The sequence below is a fragment of the Myotis daubentonii genome, chromosome 7 (genome assembly GCF_963259705.1).
Source record: "Myotis daubentonii chromosome 7, mMyoDau2.1, whole genome shotgun sequence".
Classification (NCBI taxonomy): domain Eukaryota; kingdom Metazoa; phylum Chordata; class Mammalia; order Chiroptera; family Vespertilionidae; genus Myotis; species Myotis daubentonii.
The window spans coordinates 15560425-15588003 of NC_081846.1; the positions used below are offsets into that span (position 1 = coordinate 15560425).

Sequence of the window (27579 nt, forward strand, 5' to 3'; positions counted from 1 at the left end):
AGATAATTTACTCTTTCTGGCCTCAGTTTTTCAAAATTAGGCAAACTATGTACTGACTCCTGTTGCTAAAAATATTCAAATAAAAACCATAAAATTAATAATAGGTAGCATTTATTGAGCAAATCTAGCTTGCCTGGAATTATGCTTTATTTGTATTATCAAATAATTCCACCAACAGCCTAACACTGGGTTTTTGTGTACTGTGTGTCCATCTTCAAAACAATTATGCACCCACCATCTTGCTTCATAAGAATTGTCTGCTAGTCATGCTATGTGATGGAGAGTGAGTCATTCTTGTATGTACTTAACAATCAACTTGAAAAGAGCAGAGAAGACATAAAACAAATATTTGGATTTTCAGCTTAACTTTTTTATGGCATCAAGGACTTTCTCCTTAGTTTTGCATAGAAGACAAAGAGAAGGAATGCAGGGTTATAGTCAGTTCATCAACAACTCTTTAAGCTTAGACTTTGTCAGCATTGATAAGTGAAGATATAGATCCTACATAAACTTACACTATTGTTAAGGACTAAAACAAAAGTTCCTGTTTTGTAATACTGGTATGGATAGTAATAGTATAGGCATAATTGAGTCTACATGGAAAAGGGAACTAATATTCATGTGCATAATTGTATTATATAACTGATTGTTTTACGCTTTTCTTGTCTTTGGTTATGCAGCAGTGCAGAATTATAATGAGTTTTTATTGAACTGTCACATTGCATGATGACAGAGCAAAACATATCATAAAGAACATTCTAGAACTGTTGGTGCCAAGGCATTATGAAAATGGAGACATATCTATCTGGCACACATGTATTTTTCTTTTAGTTTTTCCAAGCTTTATTGTTTCTCCTTTTGCCAATTTGTAAGGGTATTTAAAGTTTCCCAGTAATAACTATAACCATGGACTATTTCTATGCTTTGTGATCTTTCTAATACTATAATCCAAAGAAAAACAGTGAGGTTTGCAGTTAGTTGTGAATCCTGAGAGAAAGGGTTCTATTCTACACTTTGAGCACATGTCTCAGGTGGATCTGAAATCATTGACGTACTTCTTTGAGAGCTTCACGGCTCGGAATTATCTGTCACACATTCACATCTTACCTATTACCCACATCCATCTCCCAAATGATCTAACAGTAAAGAAAATTATAACTTGATTTGACATTTTAAGCAAGTGCACTTTTGTCACAAATCATTAATAAATACCCAGGAGAATTTAAAATAAATATTCTAAAGAATTTTAAGTTGTTTACAGACAGAGCAAGGATTAGTCATTGTTTTCGAAATATGAAGTAAGTGTATACCACAGACAATGTGTAATTTTAAACGTACTTCTGAGATGTGTCTGCCTCCCTCAAGTAGGTTTAGAGAAAAGGAACAACTGGCATATTCCCAGGAAGCTGTCTAAAAGCAGCCAGTCCCATGATTGGAATCCACTCCTCTTTGTAAATGTCCTGGACTCGGGGAGTAAAAGGTTTAACTTCTATTTGTGAGAATGATGAGATGGCGTATCACGTAATTGCCTCACCCCTTTACACCAATTATTCTGTAGGCATGTTTCATGTTCTTTTCTGAAGTCCTATGCTACAGGCTTGCCAACTTTAGTGTCTCAGAATCACCTGGTGAAATTGTTAAAAGACCAATTTCCAAAGCCCATACCCCAGAATTCTAATTTGTTAGATTGATGCTGGAGGTAATTGGCTGGAAACACTTGAAGATATATTGGAAGTGGATCATCACCAAAGAGTGGTTCAGTTTTATGAGTTTAAAACCTTTCCTGAGATGGATGAAATAGTTTATCTTAAAGATATTTTTACACCTGCTTGTCACATGCTCTCTATTATGTGTCCAAGTTTAGTTCAGGTCTAGTCATTTGTTCTGCTTGGCGTTATTCTTCATGGGTTCCCAATGGAGTTAGAACCCCCGTACCAGCTCTCCTACCAGGCCTGAAAATTAGGTTTCAAAACCATCCTCCACTCACTGATGGAGCTAGTGTTGGCTAAACATTTATAGCTAACAGAACCTTTTCCCCTGTGTGTATCTGGAGTTAGAAAGTTGGTGAATTATTCACTCAACCTTCAACAAATATTCGAAACACAACGGATAGCTACATGGTGCTTTGTTCAGTGTGTGAATTACTGTCATGCTCCGGTTATGCGCATCTTGCTTTACATGACCCTTTCCATACTTGTAAGGAAAAATGTGAAAACCTCTCACTAAGTACATAGAAAATTAGAAAATGGTTTATTTTGAATAAAATGTATCTGCGATTTACATCCTTAGCTCTGGATATGCCCTGAGAAAAGAAATTCGTCAGTAGCTCCAAAAACAGCAGAGCTGTCAGGGACATTTTCTTCCCAGTATTTCTGCTTGCTTATTTCTTCCCTTTGAATCGTGAAGGAGATGTGGCAGCTGTACCTTATTTTTTTTGTCTCTGCAAGCCTCAGGGCACATGTGCTCAGGAACTGAAGTTTGATACACTTAAATAAATTTATCTCTGCGCTAATAACAGAAACTACAGGAACTGTCAGACTTTTTTTTTTATGCACAATATGCAGGCGGTCGATAGATGGAGTTCCAGATGAAAATGCCTCGCTTTTCAAGCTAGTCCTTAAACACATTAAATTTTAATGTGCACATATGATTTTATAACTCTTAGGGAGAACCAACAAAAGTGTGGTATTTGGCCACCTCCAAAAAAATAAGTCGTCGTTTTAAAGTTATCATTCGTTTATTAGCAACATTTGCTTGCAGGGTAAGTTAATAGAGTATTCTAGGGAAGATGGATAAAGGAGAAATACCTTTTAAAAAACTAAGTAATGTTAGTTTTTTAAGAAATCATATTTTCATTAGAGTTGTTAACCTTTAACCTATGTGAAAGTTCTAGAATATTATGTAAGGTTTTATAAAATGATTTATCTGGAAAATGTTAATATCTATTTTGTGTGTGTTTTTTTTTCACTTTATGTATACATGAAGGATAACATAAAAGCTGTTATGTGCTAAATAATACTATGGGATTTTCTTAAAAAGTGATGCCCCAAAATAAAATGTTGGAAGGCAAAAGATACAGTTATTATTTGTAATAAATAACAGAATTCAGCACCAAAGACTTAGAATGAGGTAAATACTATATTTAAATATTAAAGTTTCTGACAAGAGAAAATATGGGAATAGCTGTATTACCAGATTGTCTAAGAAATATTAGAAATCAGCAAAATGCGTATTACCTTATTTCTAAATTACAATACAAATTAATTTATTGTATATATCCTATGCAAGGGACAATTATACACAAAAGACAAGAGTGGTCTTGCAGATTTGGAGTTAGGATTTGGGGTTGCCTGTGGGCAAGTTCAAATTTCTTCTTATATACAAAAGTGTATGAATTTGTGTAAGTATCTGGGCAGGTAGGTACTCAAGTAAAATCTTAGAATTTTAAAACATATAGCATTAGCGTCTTAGGTTTGGAAAATGATTAAGGCAGTTGCATTTAAATACAAGAGAATCTGAATATAATAGAAATCCAATTATTAATGTAATAGGTATTCTACAAATCTGATAAATAGCATTACTGACTGACAGACCTACTCATAAGCTACAAAATGAGTCTTTAAGACCCACATTAATGATCATATCGGATTTTAAAAATTTTAGTAAGTAACTGAAATTTGGAATATACCTGTCCCAATCATGAGTTGAATTTTGCCATGAGAGTCATGTATTCTGTTGAGTTGGAATTTTCTTTTTTTCTGTTCTTTCTTTTTCTATTTTTTGTTGTTTCTTTCACTCTTTTGCTTGTTTGCTTTCTTCTCTCTTTTGGTATTTCTTAACTGGAATTATCTAAGACCTTTTAATCATTATTGGAAGAGTATTAATTTTACTTCACAACATTAAACATGTATACATTAAATCTACCCAAAAACAAAACTGAAGCATTCTACAGATGTTAAATAAATAAGTAATGAATCTGTAAACCATTTCAACTTGGAATTTAATCTGTGGAACAACTGGTTTCATTCTGATCTCCAGCTCTTCCACAGTTAGGATTTGGGATCTTTTGCAATAAAGAGAGAGGAGAGTCTTTCTCATTACATGGGAGGAATGGAATGCTAACATTCCTTTTACTTCATAGTTTCCTCTCATAGATTTGGAGGGAATTTGCCTTTATCAGCTTTCTTATTTATCTCACATTCACAGTTTTCAGAGAGATTCAGGTAAAAATAATTATATACATCAGGAAGAAATGATTAAAAGAAGCTGTGATCACTTTTGACTATTGTCATAATGCCATTTTGCAGAGTAGAGCTAAACCGTAACTCCAAAACACTGATTAGGAATTCAAGTGAAATTTACCACAAGTGGGTGGTATTTTAATAATATCATACTGTGATTATAAGTGAGTGTAGCCAACAGTATTTCCTTTGCTTCCAGAAGCTTTTCAGTAGAGCGGAAGGAAGTCTTAAATTATATTTTCTGTCAAAGTAGCTTTGTCAGAGCAATACCGGCTTGACATTTTCTAAGATGTTGTCACTCAATACATGGTCATACTATGTACATTTCAAAAGCCCAACAAATTAGAAAGTGACAGCTGATTAATCTGCAAACATTTTAAGGAGTGTTATCTGAATAGTCTTATCAGGAAGTTAGATGATGCATTTTAGGTTATAAATTCACTTCATTTGTGTCTCTGATATTAATTGAAACCAATGTGGCCAGCCACGCCTTTCTTTTTACAAAATTAATTTCTACTGATTGATTAAAAAGAAAGAATCCAAAAGTCTGAGGCATTACACACTAAAGAGATCACTTTTTGGATGTCTGGTCTCTTTAAAACAAACTATCAGCACTTCAGGTGGATGATGACCAAGTAGCACTCTCCTCCGTCAGGCATTGGTATTCTTAGGTTCACTAGGAGGCTTTTCAGCCACTGAGAAGTCTTTTCCAGAGAGCCCTGGGGGGAAAGCTGCCAATCTTAGCTGGGAACGGTGGGTGCTCATATTGTTTTCTTTACTTTGAGAATCTGTGGCTAGAACTTTCGTAGGCTAAAGTGAAAACCTAAGTATTTCCCAAATCCGTTGAGAGGTGTTGATAAACATGGCATCAGACAAAGGGTTCTATGGCCTATTGGTTGGGATTCTCTCCACATCACTGCCCTTCCCTGAGATTCCATGTGTCTGAGCACATGAAAAGCTCTCAGCTAGTGTTATACATGCCTGTGCAACTCAACATTTCTCAAGCTCATGCAAGCACTTTACACTGATGGTCTTCCACCCAAAACACATCATTGAAGACTAAACATGTAAAAACATTAGACAGTGTTCTCATAGTGCAGGATTCCTTGGCTCTACTGAACAGTTAACATCATATGTCAATGAAAGCTAGCTAAGATATGTCCTTAAATGCCAATCACTATTTTTTCTTAAAAAGTGTATATAGATTGATGGAGGTCTTATATTAAAGGGATAGATATGCAAAAAAAAAAAAAAGGTTTGTAAAAAACAGAACCAAAGTATTACTAATGGCTACCTCTTAATATTAAAAGTAGATTATTGAGAGGGCATTTTTGTGTTTACCATAGCTAACTACTACAAATTTGCTCTATCTTGGTACTATTAATATTAGACCAGATTCCCCCAAAGTCATGGCTACTATTTGTTCACTTCCAATCACAGGAGAGGTGACAGGAGTTGAAGAATGGCAGATGATCGGAAAGATGACGCAAAGGCACCTCACTGGACCTCAGCTCAGCTAACGGAGGCTTCTGCACACCCACACTCACCTGAGATTAAGGATCAAGGCGGGGCAGGGGAAGGATTTGTCAGAAGTGCCAATGGATTCCCATTCAGGGAGGACGAAGAGGGCACCTTTGGAGAACATGGGTCACAGAGCACTTACTCAAATACCAAAGAGAATGGGATCAACGGAGAGCTGACCTCAGCAGACAGAGAAACAGCAGGTAACTAAGGGCTCTCCATGTCACCAGAGCTGGTTTGTGCTTTGAAGTCTGTTTAGTCTGAATGAATTAATTTACAGCACTGATCCTCTTTCAGGAATGCTAGGATGGAAACTTTAGTCATTCAGGGGAAAGACACAAAAAAGAGAAAAACCATGAGAACTAGCCCTATGGTACCCCAAATTGGTTATATTCTCTATCTCATCTCCCTATTTAGTTTTACCACTTTAATTTTAATAGACAAATGGCTCAGTACCTGTCAGCAGTTTAATTCATTGAAAGAAAACACAAATAGTTTGCTATTGATTTTCCTGAATGATATGGGACCTAAATCTGATTGACTAATTAGAAGCATATTTACTTTTTAGGGCAGAAAAGAATGTTAGAGTCTAGCTCTCAGCTTTTAAAAAGAAAAAGGAGAAACAGAAAAGAAAGAAAATGAACACACACACACACACAGGAACCATTTCATACTTCCTCAGATAGCTTTTTACTACCTAATATTCAGATATTAGGAAAACATACTATAATTTATTATCAAGTACTTCCTTTCAAAGTGTAATTTCTGCACTTTACTCTATGTTTACTCTATTTACAATGTTGTCATAATGGCATAATTACTATATAGTATGAATGGCATAGAGAAACAATACCCAGAACTATAGTATTATTCAAAATTATTTTTATTTTTTCTGTGATTCAGAATTTAATGCATTTGAACACAGTAACTTGCAGACATGCTACTCTAAAGAAGTGTAAGCAAACTACAAGCAGTAAGAAAGGTTATGCCCCCTTCAAAATCATCCCTTACTTATTCAAAGATTGGTTTTCTACATTCCACCCACTAGTCAGCAACACATCGACTGTACACTGTTCAAAAAAAAATGTTTGCCTTTTAATGGGAAAATATGAAAGGCATTTCAAATGACTGGGGAGAAATTACATAAGTACATAGTGTAACTTTTTTTAATCCACACATTCCACAAATTACTGTTGAGCATTTTCTATGCAGTATAAAACGTGTTAGCTTCTGTGCCAGGTGTGTGCCAGGGATGGTCTCTGAGCTTCACAGAGCAGGTGACCTATTAGTGGACATGAGACCTGTGCATGCAGTTAATTCAGATACAAAATTCAGTGTGTTCAGTACCAAATGAGCAGTACAGAAAGGCAAAGTGGAACTGGGATTGTTTCTACTTAGGGCCAAAGTTCCAAATTGTGCAAGAAATGTCTTGAGGTGCCATGGCACACTCCCAGGGCTGAGGCAGAGTATTTGAAATACTCAAAGGAAATGCAGCAATTCTCCATCTGTCCAATACTGCATGGTCTATTAGCTCAAGACAGTACACAGTTTCAGCATTAGCGCACACTAAATTTCTTTTCAAGATGCTGTATCTTTGCGTGATAAAAACCAAGTACCCTGTAGACATCCTTGTGGAACAGGAAAAGAGGGTAACAGTGTCCAAGCCAATCCAAGGATTTGAAGAAGCTTTGTAGTGCCTAAAAGGCACATATACCCCATTAGAAAGAAACTGGTTCAGAATGAAATAAAAATATTATTTTTGCCTTTCATCATTACAATGAGGATTAAATGAAATAGTAATGTGTACAAAGTGAATGGCTCATAAAATAGTATGTATTAATTATTATTATTTTTATTATTATTGGTGGTGGTAGTGGTGTCAATATAGACAACGGAGTACTCATAAACAAGGAATGCTTTTCTACAAACCAGTATAATACAAGTTGTAGACGGTGGGATTTGAATCAGAAACATTAAATAGGAAAATTTTGAAGGATCAAGGCATGAAGAGAGGAGGGCACATTAGAGTAAAATGATTGTGGGGAAATAAATAATGTTATAGACCAAGATTATTCTTACCATCATATTCTGTAGCACCTAATATTATACCTCAAGTACTCAATAAGTGTGTTGAGTGAGTGAATAAATGAATGAAGGAATCAATGAATAGAAAAGAAAAAGAAAGTCCTTTTCAAATTGATGGTGAAAACTATTGAAAAGTCTTCCTTTGTATCTTGGGCTCTCATCAGTTGAGTCTCATGGATTATTGTGAGGTTTATAATACAAGACAAAAATCTCTACAGGGTGTTTGGTCAAGCAGTGGAGAATCAACAGCACTCACTATTTCAGTTTTTCAGTGGTCCTAGTGAACTATTTAAGAATACCTGATAAATCTATTTCTAGGTCAGTGTGTCCTCAACAGCTTGAAAAAAATAATATAAATTAAAAAGAGACTAGTAGATTTTCTTTTAAATTATGGATTCAAGAGCATCCAAAATTAATTTTGATTTTAGCTTGCCATATATCACAGTAATTTTATATTACATTTGGGAGGCTGATTATGAAAGCTTTATATGTATGTTCATAGTGACCGAGTTACAAAGAGCCAGCTGTGGATTACCAGGGTGATGTGTTCAATTCAAATTATGGTGTGATTTTAAACTAACTTCCGTTCAGAAATAACAGGCCAGGTATTGAATTATAAGTTATCTATGTGTGGGAAAAGAAAAATGTAAAATATTGTCTCCTCATGCCTATAGAGAATGTTCCAATGATAAATTCATGTGCAATTAAATATCTCTGTAAACTTCAGCTTAAAAAAATAATTTTTATTATTGACAGTTTATAGGTAAATGTTTCACAAACTACAAACAAAAATAATTCCCAGTTTAAAAAAAAAGTGTTCTTAAATTTCAAATATATTTTTTTTAAATGCTGTCCTTTGATGATGGGGACTATTGTTGAATATGAGCTGGCATGATATTTTGGGTTGTTTTCGAGAGGACCAGGGAGCTATATACTAGCCCACTCTTTTATTATTATTTTTTAATTTAAATTCTTTATTGTTGAAAGTATTACATGTCTCCCTTTTTCCCCCATTGACCGTTTCCTGGCCACTCCCACATCTTCAGCACATGCCCTGACCCCCCTAGTGTCCGTGTCCATTGGCTGATCTCTTAACCCCTCCCTCTACCCTGCCTTCCCTCTGAGGTTTGAGGGCCTGTTCAATGTTTCTATGTCTCTGGATCTATTTTTGTTCATCGGTTTACATTGTTCATTATATTCCACAAATGAGTGAGATCATGTGATACTTATCCTTCTCTGACTGGCTTATTTTGCTTAGCATAATGCTTTGCATGCACTTATAATCTATCAGTATATTGCGTTTCTCGCCTATAAAGGATGTTTCTCAGGGCATTGGTAATTTGAAGCATTTCCCAGTATCATCAGGTCCTTAGGTGGCCACCACATTACTGATTTACTCTAAAGATCTTTCTTCTACTTTCCTTCTTTGCTATAGTCCTCTCTTGACTTTAGGAATAAATCTTTCCCCCAAGGTTGCTTATTTGTATTTCTCTCTATAAACCAGGTAAAATGTTAAATGAATTGCAATCATCACACCCCCCCTTCTCCCTTCCTTTATCAGTGTGGGCTTACTTCAACCAAAGGTCTTGCCTCATTCTTCCTCACCCTTTTTCAGTGTTCACCTTCATTCCTGGGCCCTAATCATTTTTAAAGATGCAAGCCCATAGTCAGTTTATCGTTAATCTTATGCACTGAGACGCGGATGGCAGGGAATGCTAGAAGGCAATAATGTTTTAAATTACATTTCTTTATAGATTATTCTTCTAGATTTTGTCTCCTTATAATGTAAAGCTAATCCATAGAAAGGTAGATTAAATTATTTGCTCATCTGATACAGCATACGTTTTGATACTTTAAGGATTTTTCTTACATTTATTCATTCAGGTGTTCTTTTTAGAAGCCATCCCACAGTAGCTTTCAAAAATAAACGAGAAGCCATTGAGAATCTAGCCACTTGGGAACATTATTGTTATAATGAGAATAAAGCCATCATTTTTACATTTGTTTTCCAAAGTGTGAAATCAGAAGAGTAAAAGCTTAAAATAAACCCTTCTGCTACTTTTCACCTTAAATTTGAAGTAAGAGGAATGCATTTTGGTCCCCACAGAGTTCCAATTCTGAGTGAAAATGAGCTTCGTCTTTAAGATTTTTATGTGAGGTGGGGCCCAAATTCATATTGGAATCCATGTCAAAATAACAAGAAGATAACTAGAAGGAACCATTAAGGTGGCCTTTCATAGTCCTCCTCTTTTCAGGTTTAGTCCCCATTCAAGATCTCATGACTACTGCCAGCATGCTGGTCTCCTGCCACACAGACCAGCACTCATTCAGCAACCCATAGCACCAGATTGAGACCTGCACAGCCAGCCGCCTGGTGACCCGTTATAGCCAAAGAAGACAATCCCTATTGCAAAACTGCCACACCCACGTGCCTCTAAGCGTGACAGAAAAATCATAATTTTATTCTCAGTTCTCAGCATGAATGGAGAAACATAGGAAGCAAATATGAGAAGTTGATAGTGACAAAACATGGACATATTTCATTAAAATCACCCTTCCATGATTTTCACTATCCTAAGGTCTAATGCTTTGAACACTAGTAAGAAACACTAGTCAGAGTACAAAGAGCCTTCATGACCATCCACAGTCCACAGCCAGTGCCAGCTCTGAGTTAATGAAAGATTAAAGGGGAGTGTTTCTTGAGTTAACTCCTCACCCCACTCCCCAGGCATGCGTTGTTTCCCAGAATTTCTGGGAAGTCCACCCAGGTCTGTTCCCTGCCGAAGCAGCGAGATCTGGAAGAGGTCTTGCAGGTCATACAATGTTGCATTTCAGAATTTACCTTGAGCTGTGCCTTCCAAAGCCTGGACTTGACCATCCTCGGAACTCAAGCAGCCAAGCAACGAACATACTCCGATATGTCCATTTATTGCTGCTGAAATTACAAATTTAAGCTTGAAAATACACGAGGAAGGAAAAGTTTGTCATCACTCTAACCTTCTATTTCCCTTTTCAACCTTTGAGTATGAGAACCTGCCTTTTCTTCTTCCATTTTCCTTTGTCAACATTCCTGGGTTTGAGATTTACTAGTAAGAGCTGTCATCCCATTCAAAAGATGGGCACTAGGTGGTTTGGCTCAGTGGATAGAGCACCGGCCTGCGGACTGAAGGGTCCCAGGTTTGATTCCAGTCAAGGGCATGGCTGAAGGGTCCCAGGTTTGATTCCAGTCAAGGGCATGGCTGAAGGGTCCCAGGTTCAATTCCAGTCAAGGGCACATGCCCGGGCTGTGGGCTCAATCCCTACTGGGGAGCATGCAGGAGGCGGCCAATCAATGATTTTCCCTTCCTCTCTGAAATCAATAAAAATATATTTTTAAAAAAATTTTTAAAAGACAGCATATGGTATTTATTTATTTATTTATTTATTTATTTATTTATTTTTTATTGCTTAAAGTATTACAAAGGGTATTACATATGCGTCCATTTTATCCCCCCGCCCTAGACAGTCCCCTAGCCTCCCCTATCACCCAGTGTCTTATGTCCATTGGTTAGACAGCATATGGTATTTAACATTATATTCATGTACACAGAGAAGATAGTGCAGGGCCATCTCTTGCAGATAAACTAGAGCTACCTGCATCGCCCCCAAGGAAAATCAACAAGCTGGCCTGACAATACAAGAGGCTGCAGATTTTCTTTTCCTTGTTGCCATGCCAACCACTCATCGCTCCGCTGCCATTTCCCTGAGCTCCGCAGAGGAGTGTGCAGAGCAGAGGTATTTAGCATTTAAGGGTGGATCTGCGGAAAAGCACAGGGCCTCCCTGCGAAGCCTCTGGGCCTGGTGGCGCCGATGGATGAGGACAGAAAATGGGGACCTTTTCAGTGTTTTCCTTCAAAAGGTTAGGCATCTGGGGCTAGAAGGGTGAGCAAGACAAGAACTGATAGAAAAGGCAATTCCACAAGGTTTGTATTTGTCATGTTTGCTTTGTCCTATGTGGTCTCTATACCATTGGAAGCATGGGTATGAGTATTAGCTTCAGCCATAATATGTGGCTTGTCTTGTTGGTAAATAGAAGGATCTGAACCTAATTGAGGGCTAGCTTGTGTGGAAATGACAATAAGGAATCGCATCTCTTACTCTTGTTAAGGTATGAGCTTGTGCATAGCAAGTATTGCTAGCTAGAGCTTTTATAATGTATTAGAAATTAGAGGAAAAGACAGGCACCAGATAAGGTTGATTGTTTAAATGTGCAATTATAGGGTAGTTCTTCCTGTAAAAATTTACCTCAGATCTATATTTGCTTGCTCTTCAGCCAGTCTTAGAGTAGGATGCGATTGTTTTAAGCCAGTAATTTTTAAATCAAAATATAAGAAATCTTGGTTTCCCTAGACCTCTTTTAATTAAACTTATGACTCAACAAATTAAAATGTGATTTTACTCCTTTGAATTTGAACTGCCTACAAAAACTTGAAGTCATGAAGACACTGTATCTAATACAATAGAATGTGATATTTAAAAATTAAGATTAATTTGCATATAAATTTATTCCCATGTATGTTTTTCCAGAAAATGCCTCCCATGCACTTGTGGAAATAAGTCTCCTTTCTTTACTGTCTAGTTTTGTGCTAAATGTCAGAACTACATCACATTGAATTTGAATTTTAATCAATACAACACGCTTGAGCCAAGAACAATTCAGATCTACTTCTAAAGTTATTCTTTCTGGCTTGTTCTGTAAATGTAATTTAATTATCATTGTATTGTTTTTTTACTTGGTCCCTCCTCCTGATATTATATTTTCTAAGACTTTATCAAATTCTGCTGTCATGTTTTATCATCATAATTTTCTTTTAATGTATTCAATTTTTGACATTTTAAAATTCTGCATTTGAGAAGAATTCTTAACATTTTATAAAATATTTGTAGTGTGCAGGTGAAAATAGTCATGAAACAAGTCTTTTTGGACTGTCTAAATATTTGTTTTGGTTAGGATTATGCATAATCTTTATCTGTGTCATGTTACATTTCTAAGAATTCTCTCTACACAAAAGAAAAAAATGTTAATAGTAATTTGGAATATATTAATTGCTCTAATATCTTGAGAATATGTTCATCATCAATCAATAACATATTTTTTCGAAAAGTAGGATGGGTGGGAGGATGGATGGATGATAGAGATATTTAGGTAGATGATAGATAGATAGATAGATAGATAGATAGATAGATAGATAGATAGATAGATATAGATGATAGGTAGATAGAGAGATAAAGATTGTTTGTATATACCCAAGAAAAGTAGTACCCTGGGTGGTGGCTGTGGATTTGATTTCATTTGCTGTTGAGAGGTTAGTAGACTGGGGAGTACGTATCAGTCATCACTCCTCCCTCTTTCCTTCCCAAGCTACTGAGATGAACTGACTCTTTCCACTTCAGTGTATTAAGCCTTTTCCTCTCATTCCCTCACACTTCACTGCTCCTCAGCACATTACATAAAGCATGTGCTTTGACTGTCAGGGGAGTCTGGAAAGTCATATCGGGAGCAGATGAACAGAACAACTGGTGCTGCATTGCAGACTTGGTAGTTTAAGCATGATCTGACTTGGCATCATGAGTCCCGAGGGGAAAAGAACACTGAACCAAATGCTTGCTACCCGCTCACTGTGTGGCTCATCTCACAGAATGAGTCACCAGCCAGCAGCATTCAGAGAAAATACAATTCAAAACCCAGCCAAGCTGATGAGCAAAGAAAAGAGGAAAACATATCTCCTGGGCTCTTGTTGCAACTTTTAACAAAGATGCAAATGCTAGGTGGTTATTAGGACACATAAGTGAGAGTTAAACGTTTGCTTTTACAGTTGATTTCAGCATTACTCAAAACTTGAAAAGACATTAGGCAAAAATGGATAATAAGGGATGAGTCAAGATTCAGAGAAAAATCATCTTTAATAGAGATGATTCAGCTTCAGCAATCTGAAAATTAGACTCAATATTTTCGGTCCAAATTTCCTATTTGTAAACACAGGTCAAAGCCTCTCTGATGCTTGCATAGGAGACTGGAGCATGGTCAGTCCTCTAACTGAACTAACAGTCTTCTCTTTTGCAAAACACGTTACGTTTGCTGCGAAAGGATATATTGGGAAGAAAGTCAAGAAAGTATACAGTGGAAGACTGCATGTGGTTGTTTCATCATGTGTAGCATGATGACATTTGAAAGAGCGTGTACTATAGGAGAGACGACCAGGAGTCCCAAAGGCCCAGAGCTGATGTTGATTTTATCCTCTCAAATGAATCTCTTCCTTTTCCGAACATTCCCATGCACCATGTTTATATCCTGCTAATGGCATTGATCATATTGAACATGTTACTGAGGCTACTTGTTACTTGTTTTAATCCCCATCACTAGGTTGTGTTTTGAGGTTGTAGTTGTCTGTGCTTTCTTTGTCTTCATGTTCCTTTTGGTATATAATGTGCTTATTTTGTATAGTTGGTGCCAATCAATAGTTTTGAATTGATATCAGGAAGAGAGAGCGTTGCCTGGCCGGGGTGGCTCTGTGATTGAATGTCGACCTATGAACCAGGAAGTCACAGTTCAATTCCTGGTCAGGGCACATGCCTGGATTGTGGGCGAACTTGATCCCCAGTGTGGGGCAGGCAGGAGGCAGCCAATCAATGATTCTCTATCATCATTGATGTTTCTCTCTCTCTCTCTCTCTCTCTCTCTCTCTCTCTCTCTCTCTCTCTCTCTCTCTCTCTCTCTTTCTTCTTCTTCTTCTTCTTCTTCTTCTTCTTCTTCTTCTTCTTCTTCTTCTTCTTCTTCTTCTTCTTCTTCTTCTTCTTCTTCTTCTTCTTCTCTGAAATCAATAAAATATATTTTTTAAAAGAAGATGAGTTAGTATCCATGTTCTGTTTGAGAATCTAAATTACATAAAATGGGGCTACAAAAATTATATCACAGTGTGAGCAATACACTTGTGGGAAAGGTTTCATGACAGTTTTTACTTTGACAGCAAACTTCTCTTTTTGGAAACAGACCCAAACTCCAAGCTCAAATACAACATTTTTTTAGGTGAAGGATTTCTGTAAAGGTTGGGAAGGTGTGATTGATAAACTGGAAAGGGGAATGAAAATGAATCAGAAAAACCAAGCTGTTTTTAGACATAGTCTTAAAACCAGGAATTGATCAACCTCTTCATGATCAGGGCTACTGTTGATGACATATTGAAATTGTGATTTTGTTTAAAATAAAAGTTACAAGTCCTGATTTTGAAAATTTCTTTTTTTTCATATCTTGTACAATAAATTGACATATTATTGACATATTTTATTAAGAAAATAGAATGAAAATTTTTGAAATCTGATTTCAAATCATGTATTCTTTCATAGAGTTGTGTTTTTTTATGCCAAATGAAGCTCTGTGTTTGTAGATATACTATAGCTTTTGGTTATAGTAACATCTGCCTATCTAAGAGCTTTCCTTAGCAAAGTTATATTAATTTAATATAGTTCCCCCTTGCCTAAATTTAAATGCTAGGCAGATCCTAAACTGTGGATAGGAAACCACCCTCCATCCTATTGCAAAGTCCAGTTGCCTGGTCCAGTGTAATCCTACCTACCTCGATAGCATCCCATTCTTACATTTTTCTCAGCCCTGCTCTCCATCCAAATTGATCCACCTTTCTCTTTCTGCTGGGCTCCTCCATAGGACAACCAGAGCTATTGCAATAATGAGTTACAGTTTTATGCTTTCTAGATATCATTTGCATCCTGTTATAGCATCAATGTCTTCAAATAAAAGTGAGTACTTTGACAGTTTCTAGTATGATACAGATGGTACCCGCAATCTGCAAGTATTTCTAGAGGTGGATTTGGTAGCAATGAGGCCCAGTACACAGAGAAGAAATATAGATTGAAATGTGTATGTGCCATTGAGTCAGTCCTGTCCTCAACACTCCTTATAGAATGTGATGTTTCAAGACAGAATACAATCCAGTTTCTCCCAAGTTTACAAGGAGTAGTACAATTTTAATATTTTTTACCAGATGCAAAAATGAGTGCACAATACTACATTGGGAAAAATACCACCAACAGCAAAAACTTTAACTAGAATATGATAATATAAAGTGAGACTAAATGTACTTCTACTTAAATGTGTGTTTTTTTCCCGTTTCCAGATGTACCCTTAAAATTAGAAGCAAAATTTTGTAGTAGGTACTATTTCTGATCTGTACTTTGCTTTTCTAATTACTTTTAACTTCGTTATATAGTATCCTGAACTTGTGGTATCTTTGCACTGATAGCATTAATTTATTATACTGCCCTCCCTGGGCTAAATTTAAATGCTAGGCAGATTTTGTTCAAGCTCTAAACCCTTCATTTGAGTAAGTTAAATTGTCAATCTAAATAAATTGTGGATTTGAGCATATAGATTGAAGTAAAACAAAAAGAATGAGGGAAATTCTCCTGGACTCAGACCCTTGTACAAGTGTATTCCCTACCAATCTTAGCTCCACTGGGTAGCGTTTGCATTTGTGAAGAGAACCATATGAGGGACTGTGGATCATTCAGCCAAAATCAGTGCCCATTACTAGGAAAAGCTTAAAGAACAAAAGCAAAACATGTCCTTCAGTGACTTTGCCCCATTTCAAGCATTATTTCAATGCAGGAACACCAAGTCCTACTCATCTTTATACCAATCATAATGACTAAGCATGGTTCTATCTTTAGTGGGTGCGATACAAAATCTGTCCAGTTTCAGTACCCATCATAACTAAACTTTGTGCAGTCATGATTCCTTATCTTAAACGCATTTATCCCCATAAACTAACTTTACCTCAAATGCATTTCCCCCCATAAACTAGAATTTTCTTTGTTTTAATCAGGAAGTCTTTAGGAAAAAAAAGTCTTTGGAAGACAAAGCTGGTAGGCCAAGATCGACAGCTGCAGTGTTGGCCTGGGTGACCCTTTGAAATCAATTGGAGTCCTGCTAGGGAGGGGTATGCTTGCTGGCCTCTTTCATGCTAAGGTGCCAGGGAAACAAACAGAAAAACCAACAATCTGCTCTTTTAATTTCCTTCATCACCAGTTGATTACAAGAAATAGTTCAGAGAAACCATTTACTCTCCAAATGAAGCCAGGAACTTACCTTTTTCCCCCGTGTTTATGAATTTATGTCGGGTATTTGTTTAGCAGACCTCTTCGAACTGCACAGTGCTTTCCTTGTTGACTAGTTTCCATCGGCAGCAGCAATTAGCATCGGTTTCCTAGGCAACCATTCTGTACCCTACTGAGAAAAACCTTTTCTTGACAGGAGCATTCTGTCTAAAATTGTCTTGTTTTCCTTCTTTCACAAGTGTACAGTAGGCTTGTCGTTTCTTTTAACACAGCACTATTATGCCTGATGTTCTTAAAAGCAGAAACATTTACTGGCTTTTATATTGTATGTGGTTGAATTTATTATCAATGCCACTTACTTCTCTCTTAACAACCTGAAAGAAATCAACAAAAATATGTTCTCAGGCTTATGCCAACTTTCTTTCTTTCTTTCTTTCTTTCTTTCTTTCTTTCTTTCTTTCTTTCTTTCTTTCTTTCTTTCTTTCTTTCTTCCTTCCTTCCTTCCTTCCTTCCTTCCTTCCTTCCTTCCTTCCTTCCTTCCTTCCTTCCTTCCTTCCTTCCTTCCTTCCTTCCTTCCTTCCTTGTTGTTCATAGTGTAATTGCTAAGCCTTGCTTGCTCACCGAGTCCAGCTGGTCCTGATGAAAACACAAAGGGTCCACTTTCAAATTTCAACTTCTGTATACCAACAGTGTCATAGATGGCTCTGAAGCAAGTTGAAGTTTTCAGGGCCACTGAGAAAGTTACAACTGCATTGCTTGGTTATAAATCAACCACACAATGTCTATAAATTAATATAACAAAATAACTAACCTAAAATATGTGCTAAAAACCAGGCCTAAGACTGCCTTAAAATTTCTGATGTAAGTAAAGATACTGTGACTAGAAGAGCATAGCATGAATCAGCATCATAGAAAAACCAGAGCACTGCAATAGATAGAAATGCTGGATAGTATGGTACAACCATAGAGTCACATTTACTTTATCACTTTTGTTTAAATAATAAGTGGCATGAGCCTCATATACTGTCCGTGAGGCAGTGACCCAACATTCAGGCAAGGAAGTACTCACTGGGAAAAATGACAGAATCATCTCAATGGATGACAGAAGTTTTTAAGTTTTTATCGACATATCAATCAAACAATGATCATAGACTTAGATGTTAGCAAGACAGCAAGAGTGATTAAAACAGTGTTATGTAATTTAAATAAGCATTTAATATACATTATATCATTTAATTGTCACAGCACATTAAAATATGAATGCCACTTTTATTCCCCTTAGCATGGGGAATCTGAAGGTCAGAGAGATTGTCACTTACTGACCCCCCGCTGGCCTGGTCACCCCCAACTGCCCCCACAGCTGACCTGGTTGCCCCTAACTGCCCCCCCCACCAGCCTGGTTGCCTCTTATTGCCCCCTCACCAGCATGGTCACCCCAAACTGCCCCCCTCAGCTGTCCTGGTTGCCCCTAACTGCCCCCCCTCCCACCGGCCTGGCTGCCCCACGTAGCCTGCTGTTCAGTCATTGGTCATCTCTCACTAAACCCCTGCCAGCCTTGTCGCCCCACGCAGCCTGCCAGCCTGCTGTTCAGTCGTTACTGTTAGTTACTGTGACGGCATCCCGGACAATTTGCATATCCCTCTATTATTAGTATAGATTATTTAGGTGAAATGTAAGTAGATTAGCATGATATTTTTGTGTGTGTATATTATCAAGTAGGTTTCTGTGGATGAGAGCATGTCTCAGTTTGTTCTTATATCTATTTGGCCCCTGTTTATCTCTCCACCAATATATTTCCCCAATACAAAGAAAAACGATTATTTCTTACGAGAATTCAATTTATCTGTTGAAGACTGCTTTGATACTGGTTTTTGAAGTTTTTAAAACAAGACTCTACTTTTTAACCTGCAGATGTTTATCTATATAATGATGACCTGTTATCATCTGTTCCCTGGGTTATATTTTTAAATCCTTTATTTTATATCAGCCTAAAATTAATAACATTTATTAGATGTTATAAGATGAATTGTTTTTAAAAAGTTGCTTTTAATGTTTTTCTTCCAACCGATTTTTAGGCAGATCACATAACAGATTATTCCCAAGTTGTCTTTCATTTTACTTAGGTGACTTGAGTTTACAGCTATGTCCTGAGATGTTTTTGTATTACTGTCTCATAACCAGAATGACACTATTGATAAAAAAAAAAATAACCAGCTAATATTCAAATACTGGTTATAAGGTTCTCACAGACTGATCATTTTATTGACCAAGCCTTCCCCCTTTTTAATGAAACTTTTGTACTGACTAGTTAGGTATATATCATAGACCTTAAAGATCTAATGAAATACATGGAAATGATATATAAGAGCTACTACCCACCTAATCACAGCTAGTCCTGATGAAAACGCAAAGGGTCCATTTTCAAAATCCAACCTTGTACTAGTATATACCAACAATGTCTACATAGCAGATGTTTAAAGATGTTTTAAAGATCTTTAAGACATCTGCTATGTAGAAAAGTAGTAGCTCTTATATATCATTTCCATGTATTTCATTCAAACTTTATCTTCTCAGGTTTTTCTGAATTGGTCTTACGTGCGTTGATCCTGTTTAATCACAAATTCATCTTTTGAGGCATCTTTGTTAGGTTTTAAATCATGGTATTTTGTAGATCAGCATAGAAACTTATTATAATGATACTTTTCTAAAAAAACTGCAACAAAACTAAAAAACATATTTTAAGTTAAATCCAAAATGAATTCTCTCTTCTTTTTAAATTTGTTTTTCTAGGTACAAAAAATTACATTTTTTTCTGTCTATGTCAACAGCTTTTAAAAAATAAACTGCCATACCTATTACTTATTTTTCTTTCATTCTGTGTTTATTTTGCTTATACTACCAATTCCTTTTACTTTCTCTTTTTTCTTTTCCTTTCTATGGTTACAATATATGTATTTGTATTTTTTCTGCAATTTAATACATTTTATTGTACTTTTGGGGGGAGAAGACAAAGGAAATGAAATTCGAATTGACTGTATTATTTACTTTCCCTCTTTGCTACCTGTTTTGGACATTTCACCATTTTATTTTATTTTATTTTTTGCTCTTTATTACAGAGGAAGTGTCTGCAAGGATAGTTCAAGTAGTCACGGCTGAGGCTGTAGCAGTTCTGAAAGGCGAACAAGAGAAAGACGCTCAGCATAAAGATCAGCCTGCAGCCCTGCCTTTAGGTAAATGAGAAAACCTCAGACCAGGGGCTGTGTCTGCTGTTCCCTGGTCACAGATCAAGTCTTCATGTTCAAAGAGAGGCCATATCTCATACTTCATTCATCAGAAACCTCTGTTGGGGTGCACTGGGATGTATGGTATTTTCACCTCTTGCAACAGGGTCATTGTGGTATTTGAGTAGTCTTTAGGGTAGATAAGCTTATAGTTAGACTTTTCCGCTAAATTATTTTTAATTTTTCATTTCTAGACCACACAAGATAATTATTATAAAAATAAAGCCAATGCACTTTTATCTCATCACCCCCATTCATAAGGAAAATGCGCTAATGCAGTGGTCGGCAAACTGCGGCTCGGCAAACCGCGACTCGCTAGCCACATGCGGCTCTTTGGCCCCTTGAGTGTGGCTCTTCCACAAAATACCGACTTCTGCACATGGGCCACAAAGTTTCAATCGCACTGTACGTGTGCTCCTGCACATGGTATTTTGTTGAAGAACCACACTCAAGGGACCAAAGAGCCGCATGTGGCTCGCAAGCCGCGGTTTGCCAACCATGGCACTAATGCTTTAATTAGATATAATTGTTTCCCTTTTGTGGGTTTTGGTAAATGATTGTCTATATACTATAGTCTTCTTTGGGTCTCCCTGAACCAGCTCCATAAAACCTATGGCCAGAACTTTGTTAGAATTCAATTCTTTGTGTCCCATGTAAGATACTGGTCTTCACTTGGTTCATTTAAGGACGCTCAGATGGCATTTCTCTCTCCTTTGGTCACAAGTCAAATGCCTTTCAGGGCCAAACAAACAGGTAATGTCATGGTGCTTGCCAACAAAACACTCTCAGCCATGGGCTTATGGCCCCTACTCTCCATAAATATAGATAGGTGATTGATAGATGATAGATAGATAGATAGATAGATAGATAGATAGATAGATAGATATGCTGAAACACAAGAAAGGAAACTTCTCAGGTTCAACTGGTAGGTTTATTTTATAAGTACATAGATGTAATCCATAGGAAGGCATGTTTTTTAAAGCCTAAAAATTGAACATAACCTTTTTTCCTCTTACAGTCTAATGTACCCTTAATATTTTATTTTCTGATCAGTGATTTCTCAATTGTCTATTAAAAATTAAGCAATCAAAAGTCCACTTTCCCAGAATCATAATTTAAAATATTCTCATTAGTTACAATCAAATGTTCTTTATCTATTGCTTGTCTCCTAAAACTGAGAGGGAACAGTTATCTAAAACATTGACCTTTTTTGTCTGTGGTTCACCTCTGTTGCTTGAAATAAAAGAAGCCCTCACCTTTTCCTTTTCAACCTGAAATCTTAAAGTATGCCATGGAAAGGTCCACAGGGTCAAGGAGCTGAAGAGTCACCTGCCATCCCAATGCTGCCTCTGCTAACTGCTTTATGAAATAAACATTTACATAATCTTTAGAATAGATCTTACCACTGGCCTTGACTGATGAATATGTCCTTTTGAAATCACTTACCTTCATAAGGATGGTCATAAAGTGTCTTGAGGAAACTCAGCGTTAACTGTAAATGAATTACAGCTTTCAGAACCTTTCTCTTTGGTCCTTCTTCATGTAAAATGCCAAGGACAGAAGATTACTCAGCTCCCACCGGAACATGTTTCTGTCTGAAGATTGCCTCTGGCTATGACCACTTCATTTTTCTTTTCTGAAAGTACATGCAGATGATGGGTTTCGGTATTAGACTCAGTGGACAAAATGCCATTTAGAAAATACATTATCTAAAATAACTGTGAATAATCAAGGTAACATTGATCAAGAAGTTGAACAATGTTACCTTGTTGAACAATAAAGAAATCTAATATTTTTTCAGTCCATCAAGCCAAATGTAAACTAAAATGCCTGCCCATGTGTGTTTGAATATATAGTAGATTAGGGCCAGGATGAAATATTTTATTAATTAAACAGGCAGACACAAATTAATGGGATTAATGATGGACTTTTAGCAGGTATCTATAATCCATTTTTATGGAGAAGACAAAATGATTACTTTTAAATATTAAATGCTCTTCTTTCTTTTTAGGTTTTCAAAAATGTGTGAATCAGGTAATGGAGCTAAAAATAAGTCAAGTGCAACTTACTATTGAGTCTTTCCTGGAATGTCATAGCGAGGACTTTTTATAGATGGCAGAGCTGCCTACACATCTGCTGGCCTAAAAGAATTAATTGTCGTATCTCATTTTTTCATTGTTTGATCTTTAGCAGCTGAAGAGACAGCTAATCTGCCCCCTTCTCCACCTCCATCACCAGCCTCAGAAAGGACTGTCGCCGCCGTGGAGGCAGGTAAGGACTATGGGACTGTTTCAGGTTTATCTTCTGGTAGAGGGTAAATAAACATCAATCCATCAATCCATAAGCACTGGACTTTAGTATAAGCTAGCCTGTGACCCAGCTTGGGAGCTCTCTGTTTCAAATAGTCAAGAGGAAACAAAGACTTCAATAAACAAATGTATAATCATTTATCTACGTAAAATCAGAAGTGGAGGAATATGGTAAACAAAAAGGGAAAAAGATGCTTGATGAAGGAAATGATAACTTTGTGCTTAAGTTGCTAGAATAACTACAGAGAACCAGTTCACTTAATATAGAATGTTTTGACAATAATGATATAATTTTACCTTACAAGTGACTAAACAAAAAAATATATATTGATGAACTCAGCACTTCCTTATGGAAGTGTTGTCAGGAATTGTCTGTTTTGCTGAACATTGTATTGCTAAGGTCTTCCCCAGGACCTGGGCTGTTGCAAACTCTCAGTAAATGTTCATGAATAAATAAAGAAGTTAATGAGTGAAGCTGATGCAGAAAGCAATGAACTAGAAGCTGAGATCATGGCTTCTTTCCTGCTGAGACCTGTTATTGTCCATGAATCTATTTATGCAATTTATTCAACCTGAAAAGCCATGTCAGCTTTTGAATTCTCATTGATAAAAACAGAGGGATGCCTTTGAAGAATATTCATTTAGAATCTGAGATGAATGGCATCATTTAAAAGCAAACTATTATTGGTTCTTAGATCAGTTAACTTTTGTGTATTGTTTGAGTTATGGGAGAAAGCAAAGGAAAGCTACAGCTCAATTATTAATATAATTTAGTTTTCACATACTAAAATCAGAAATTTAATACTAATGCATTTTACTCATTTATTTCTTCATTTATTTTTCCTTCTGTTGTCCCTCTTAGAGATCATTTTATTATGTTAGAAATAGAACCATCACAAAGGACTCATTGTCTTTTTATAATTTGTAATTAGATTCAAATAAAATATTCTTTGATTTCCTCAGATTTTCCTAAATTACTAAACTACAAATGATTAATACATATAATTTACTTTTGTCACAGATTTATAGACCAAAACTTTTTGTTTCTTAAACTGAAGGCTTTTTTCAAACTTACTGCCTGAAATATTGTTAAACAAACTAAATTACTTTAATAAATACAAAAAAATTTGGGGATTTTGATCAGTACATATAATTAGTTTCATAAAAGCCACTGATTATTAATTAATTCTCTGAAAATGTGATTTGATCTTTTAATTCATAGATTTGAACGATTCTTTTTGCCTTATGTTCATCCATTCATTGAGCAGATATTTATGGAGACCCTACAATGTATGCAGTTCTCTTCAAATTCTGGGTGTACAGTAGTGAACAGAACAGACATGATCCCCGTTTGTAGGAAGCACACTGTCTGGTGGGAAGACCAGAAATCCAATAAATAAGCTGACACATAATTTTGAATTGGTAGTACTAGGAAGGAAAAGAACAGGGACTTTTACATTGGAATAAGAGGGATCTTAGTTTAGTGGATGGTAAGGGACAGTTAAGAAGCGGAACCTAGAAGCTTGAATAAGTGTTGGTCAAGCAAAGGTGGAGGGAAGGGGCATTTGGGGCAGAGAGGCCAGGATATGAAAGGGCATTTAGGTGGGCAGGGCATGACGTGTTCTAGGAACTGAAGGAGTTTCACGGCTAATGGTGAGTGAAAAGCAGGCAGAGTAGTGAAGAATTTGAGAGTAAGCAGCAGCCAACTGGGTTGAGGGGCCTGGATTTCACTCCGAATACAGCGATGATAGTACCTCCCTCAGGTAATTGAAAATGTTTCTGAGCCCCCTACTCACAGCCTTTCAGGTGTCAGAGAATCCTTTTAACCCCGAGAGGGGTATGACTTCAAGTCCACTGAGATCACATAATTACTCTTCTTTCTCCCATATGGGAGTTGGAGCAGAAAGGGGCCTAGAGTCTCCATCCATCTGGGGATTCACCCTGTGTGCCTTTCAAGAGGGGGAGGGTTATAATGAATATAATGAAAACATAAATAAAATGTAGCATCACATTTACATTTTAGTAACGCAGGTGTCACTATCAAGAGTATAACCCTCCCTTATATTTCAGTATTGCTTTCCCCAGGCTGTTTCAATATATTCTAAGAAAATGTCAACTTACCACTTCCTATTGAAAGCAATTCAAAGATATTTTATTCTGAACATTTTCAAACTTATATTCTTATTAAAAATTTTCAAAAAATATTCAGCTATACGAAGTCTTAATGATTTGCTTTAGGATAACCATTTAGAAGATAACTATTTTTGAGTTATATTTTTAAAGTATGCATCTTACAAGCTTTACCTAATTAATTTAAAAGACCAAGTAGTATTCTCACTTTAAATATGTGAAAGCTACATGGTTTGGACAATTAAACATCCCCTCTTTTTTCTTTTTAACCACTCTTAAAGTATGTCTAAAATCTTTTTAAAGTTCGTTTGATCAGAAAATAAATTAGTGACAAGCCACAAGATAGGATTCAACTCTTCAATTTGTCAAACCAATTGGTTTTGTAAAGACCCAGCCAAAATTCAGTTAATGTAGTGCTCATAGCAGGTAAAGTGGAAATGGAACCAGTGAGGTTTTTTTCTAGGGTTTTTTTAAACTTTTTGATGCACCCTCAAAACAACCATAATCTAAGGGCACAGTGACTGCCACAGGCCAATCTCCTTTTACAAATGCAAGAACTCTTGGATTAAATTGAGTTCAATAATTTTGGAAAATATGCTTTTTATTAATTATCAAACATTTTAAATGCTGTTCTTTACCAAAGGGGGACCATGAAACCTTCCACTAAAAATAACTTAATATGTTCGTTACTGTCATTAATGAGTATGTATTTATTATAATCAATGTAATATTAATAATTTCCAGAACATGTGCTTATTCTGGGAAACATTTAAAGGGATTTTGATGAAAAAAATAAACAATGGTCACACTTAGAAAGGAAACGCAGGTATAGTAAAATGAATACTAAGCTAGGTATGATGTTTTCAAATTAATCTCCTTTTTCTTTTTGGCCTAACCATGATGGTTGTTATTTGGAATTTGGAAGCCCGTGCGAGAATAATGGAATCATCAGAAAACAGAACCAGGAATCTTTCTGACCTCTTCGGTTTGCTCCAGAAGTCTAGGGTGGTTTTTCCTATGTCAATGATGTGGCGATATTATAATTGCTAATCTGAAAGCATTCCCTCCATATCATTCCGGGGCAGCAAACCCAGTTGGCAAATGGAGGAGTCCTCAGTCAAAAGCTTGCAGAATGGGAAGGGCTTAGAAGTGACAGAGAACAATGTACGGGGGGGGGGGGGGGGGCAGCCACCTGCAGCCACTGGCTGTGGGGCAGAAGATGTGATGCCATGACAGACTAAAACTGCTGAGTCACAGAGACCCCGTGAGACTCAGTCTCTTATAAAAGTGACGTCTCATTTATTCCCAAGGGAGCTGACATACTAAGTTTGGGTTTAACATGGCAAACCTTATTTAACCCAATATAAATTTTCAAAGGCTTTTCTTAAAAAATAGATGGTATGAAAGCAAATTAAGAAAAAATGGATCCCTCCACGGAAACCATTAGAAGTTTAGCATTCTGAATAAGAGCCAGGTAACACTACAAGTTCATAAGGCTACCCCGTTCTTTCAAATATCAAAGTATTAAAATGAAATAGAATCTTTTGCAAGGGAAGTGTCCCCGAAAGCATGTGTACTTATAATAAAAGAAGGCATTCAGTTCTGACCTCAAACAGCAAAATTAACTGTTATGAAGTGAGTTTACTCTTTCATAAATCTCTCAAGTCCAGCTTTGATGTCAGATGGAAGTAACCAGCAGAGGTCCGTGACCATCCGCCTGGGCGCACTGATAGATGCTAACATGTGTGGAGTCCAGCACTGTGCGTGGCGCACTCTCAGATATCCTCTCATTTACTCCTCCCAGCAGCCTACAGGGAGAGATAGTATTCACTCCCACTTCTTGCCCAGGATGTCACAGCCGGTGGATGGCTTATCCAGAATTCAAATCCAAATCCCATTCCCTCCAGCCACAGCCCCATTGCATCCCTAAAGCTGTTTCTTATCTAGGTTCTTAGTGTGGGACTATGAAAACAACTTGATTTTCCCTTCAGAGGTGTTTTTTAAAAATTATTTTTTATCAACTACTGAATTAATTTCCTTTATTTTTTTTTCAAATTACTCTCAAATAAGTAATTCGTATTTGCAATTATTATGTATCCCACCTCCATTAGGTATGATATGAACCAAGGGCACCTGCCGCACACAATTCCATAGCAAATGAGGATCTATTGTCTTCTATCACTATCATTGGAACCACGTGCACTGTTTGCTGGTCATGGTCCTCTAAGCATCACATCCCTGACACACCTCTGGGACTTGTAAAGTAGATGGATATCAGGCTCCTGGGTCCTAAACAGAGACTTGGAGTACAGACAGCTCATAGTACCAGGAGAGAACTGGACTTGGCCAGACGTTCTTTATGAAGTTGCCTGGCTCGGGTCCAGACAAACACTACAGGGAAGCTACTTTTCCACGGCAGACCTTACAGTTGTTGCTGCTTTTGTTGTTCTCTGACTAGAATCAAAGTTTTCAGAAAGACAATACTGTTTCTCTGAAATGTTAGAGATCTAAAGTAAGACTGGGTTGTTTTCACATGTTCACTTTCAAAAAGAGCAACAGCAACAAGAAAGAGGTCAAAATCTTCAAAAAAGGCTTAAACCAATCGAAGGAGTAGTGTCTTATACTACCAGAACTCAGCTTTAAATTCTTTAGTTTTATACTGCAGTCTGCTCTACTCCCCAGAAAATAAATGTTGAACAGCAGAGAGGTGAATATGACATTTTCATTTGTTGATGGGTCTTCCAATGTGTTGAACATATTGGAAGTTTTAGAGGTAACTAGGGTACCTGGGGAGTTTACAGCCTCGGGGAGTCCCTGGAGGAAATGTGAATGGGTGGGACACATGACAAGCCCTCATGATTCAGCCAGTGTTGTAGACCAAGTTAGAGCCAATTATTTGCT

General features: G+C 36.8%; 1 protein-coding gene across 36 annotated transcripts in view; it reads left to right on the forward strand.

Annotated features, from left to right (window-relative positions):
* MAP2 (microtubule associated protein 2) overlaps positions 1 to 27579 on the forward strand; it is a 243415-nt gene that overhangs the window by 175980 nt on the left and 39856 nt on the right. For 31 of the 36 annotated variants that reach the window (XM_059702963.1, XM_059702962.1, XM_059702976.1 and 28 more), the window contains 3 exons: positions 5682 to 5965; positions 20075 to 20188; positions 22430 to 22510. In XM_059702963.1, the coding sequence (XP_059558946.1) occupies positions 5704 to 5965; positions 20075 to 20188; positions 22430 to 22510 (457 nt within the window). In that variant the 5' untranslated portion in view covers positions 5682 to 5703. The remainder of the gene's footprint in view (positions 1 to 5681; positions 5966 to 20074; positions 20189 to 22429; positions 22511 to 27579) is intronic. The other 5 variants (XM_059702970.1, XM_059702999.1, XM_059702998.1 and 2 more) reach the window with 1 other exon arrangement.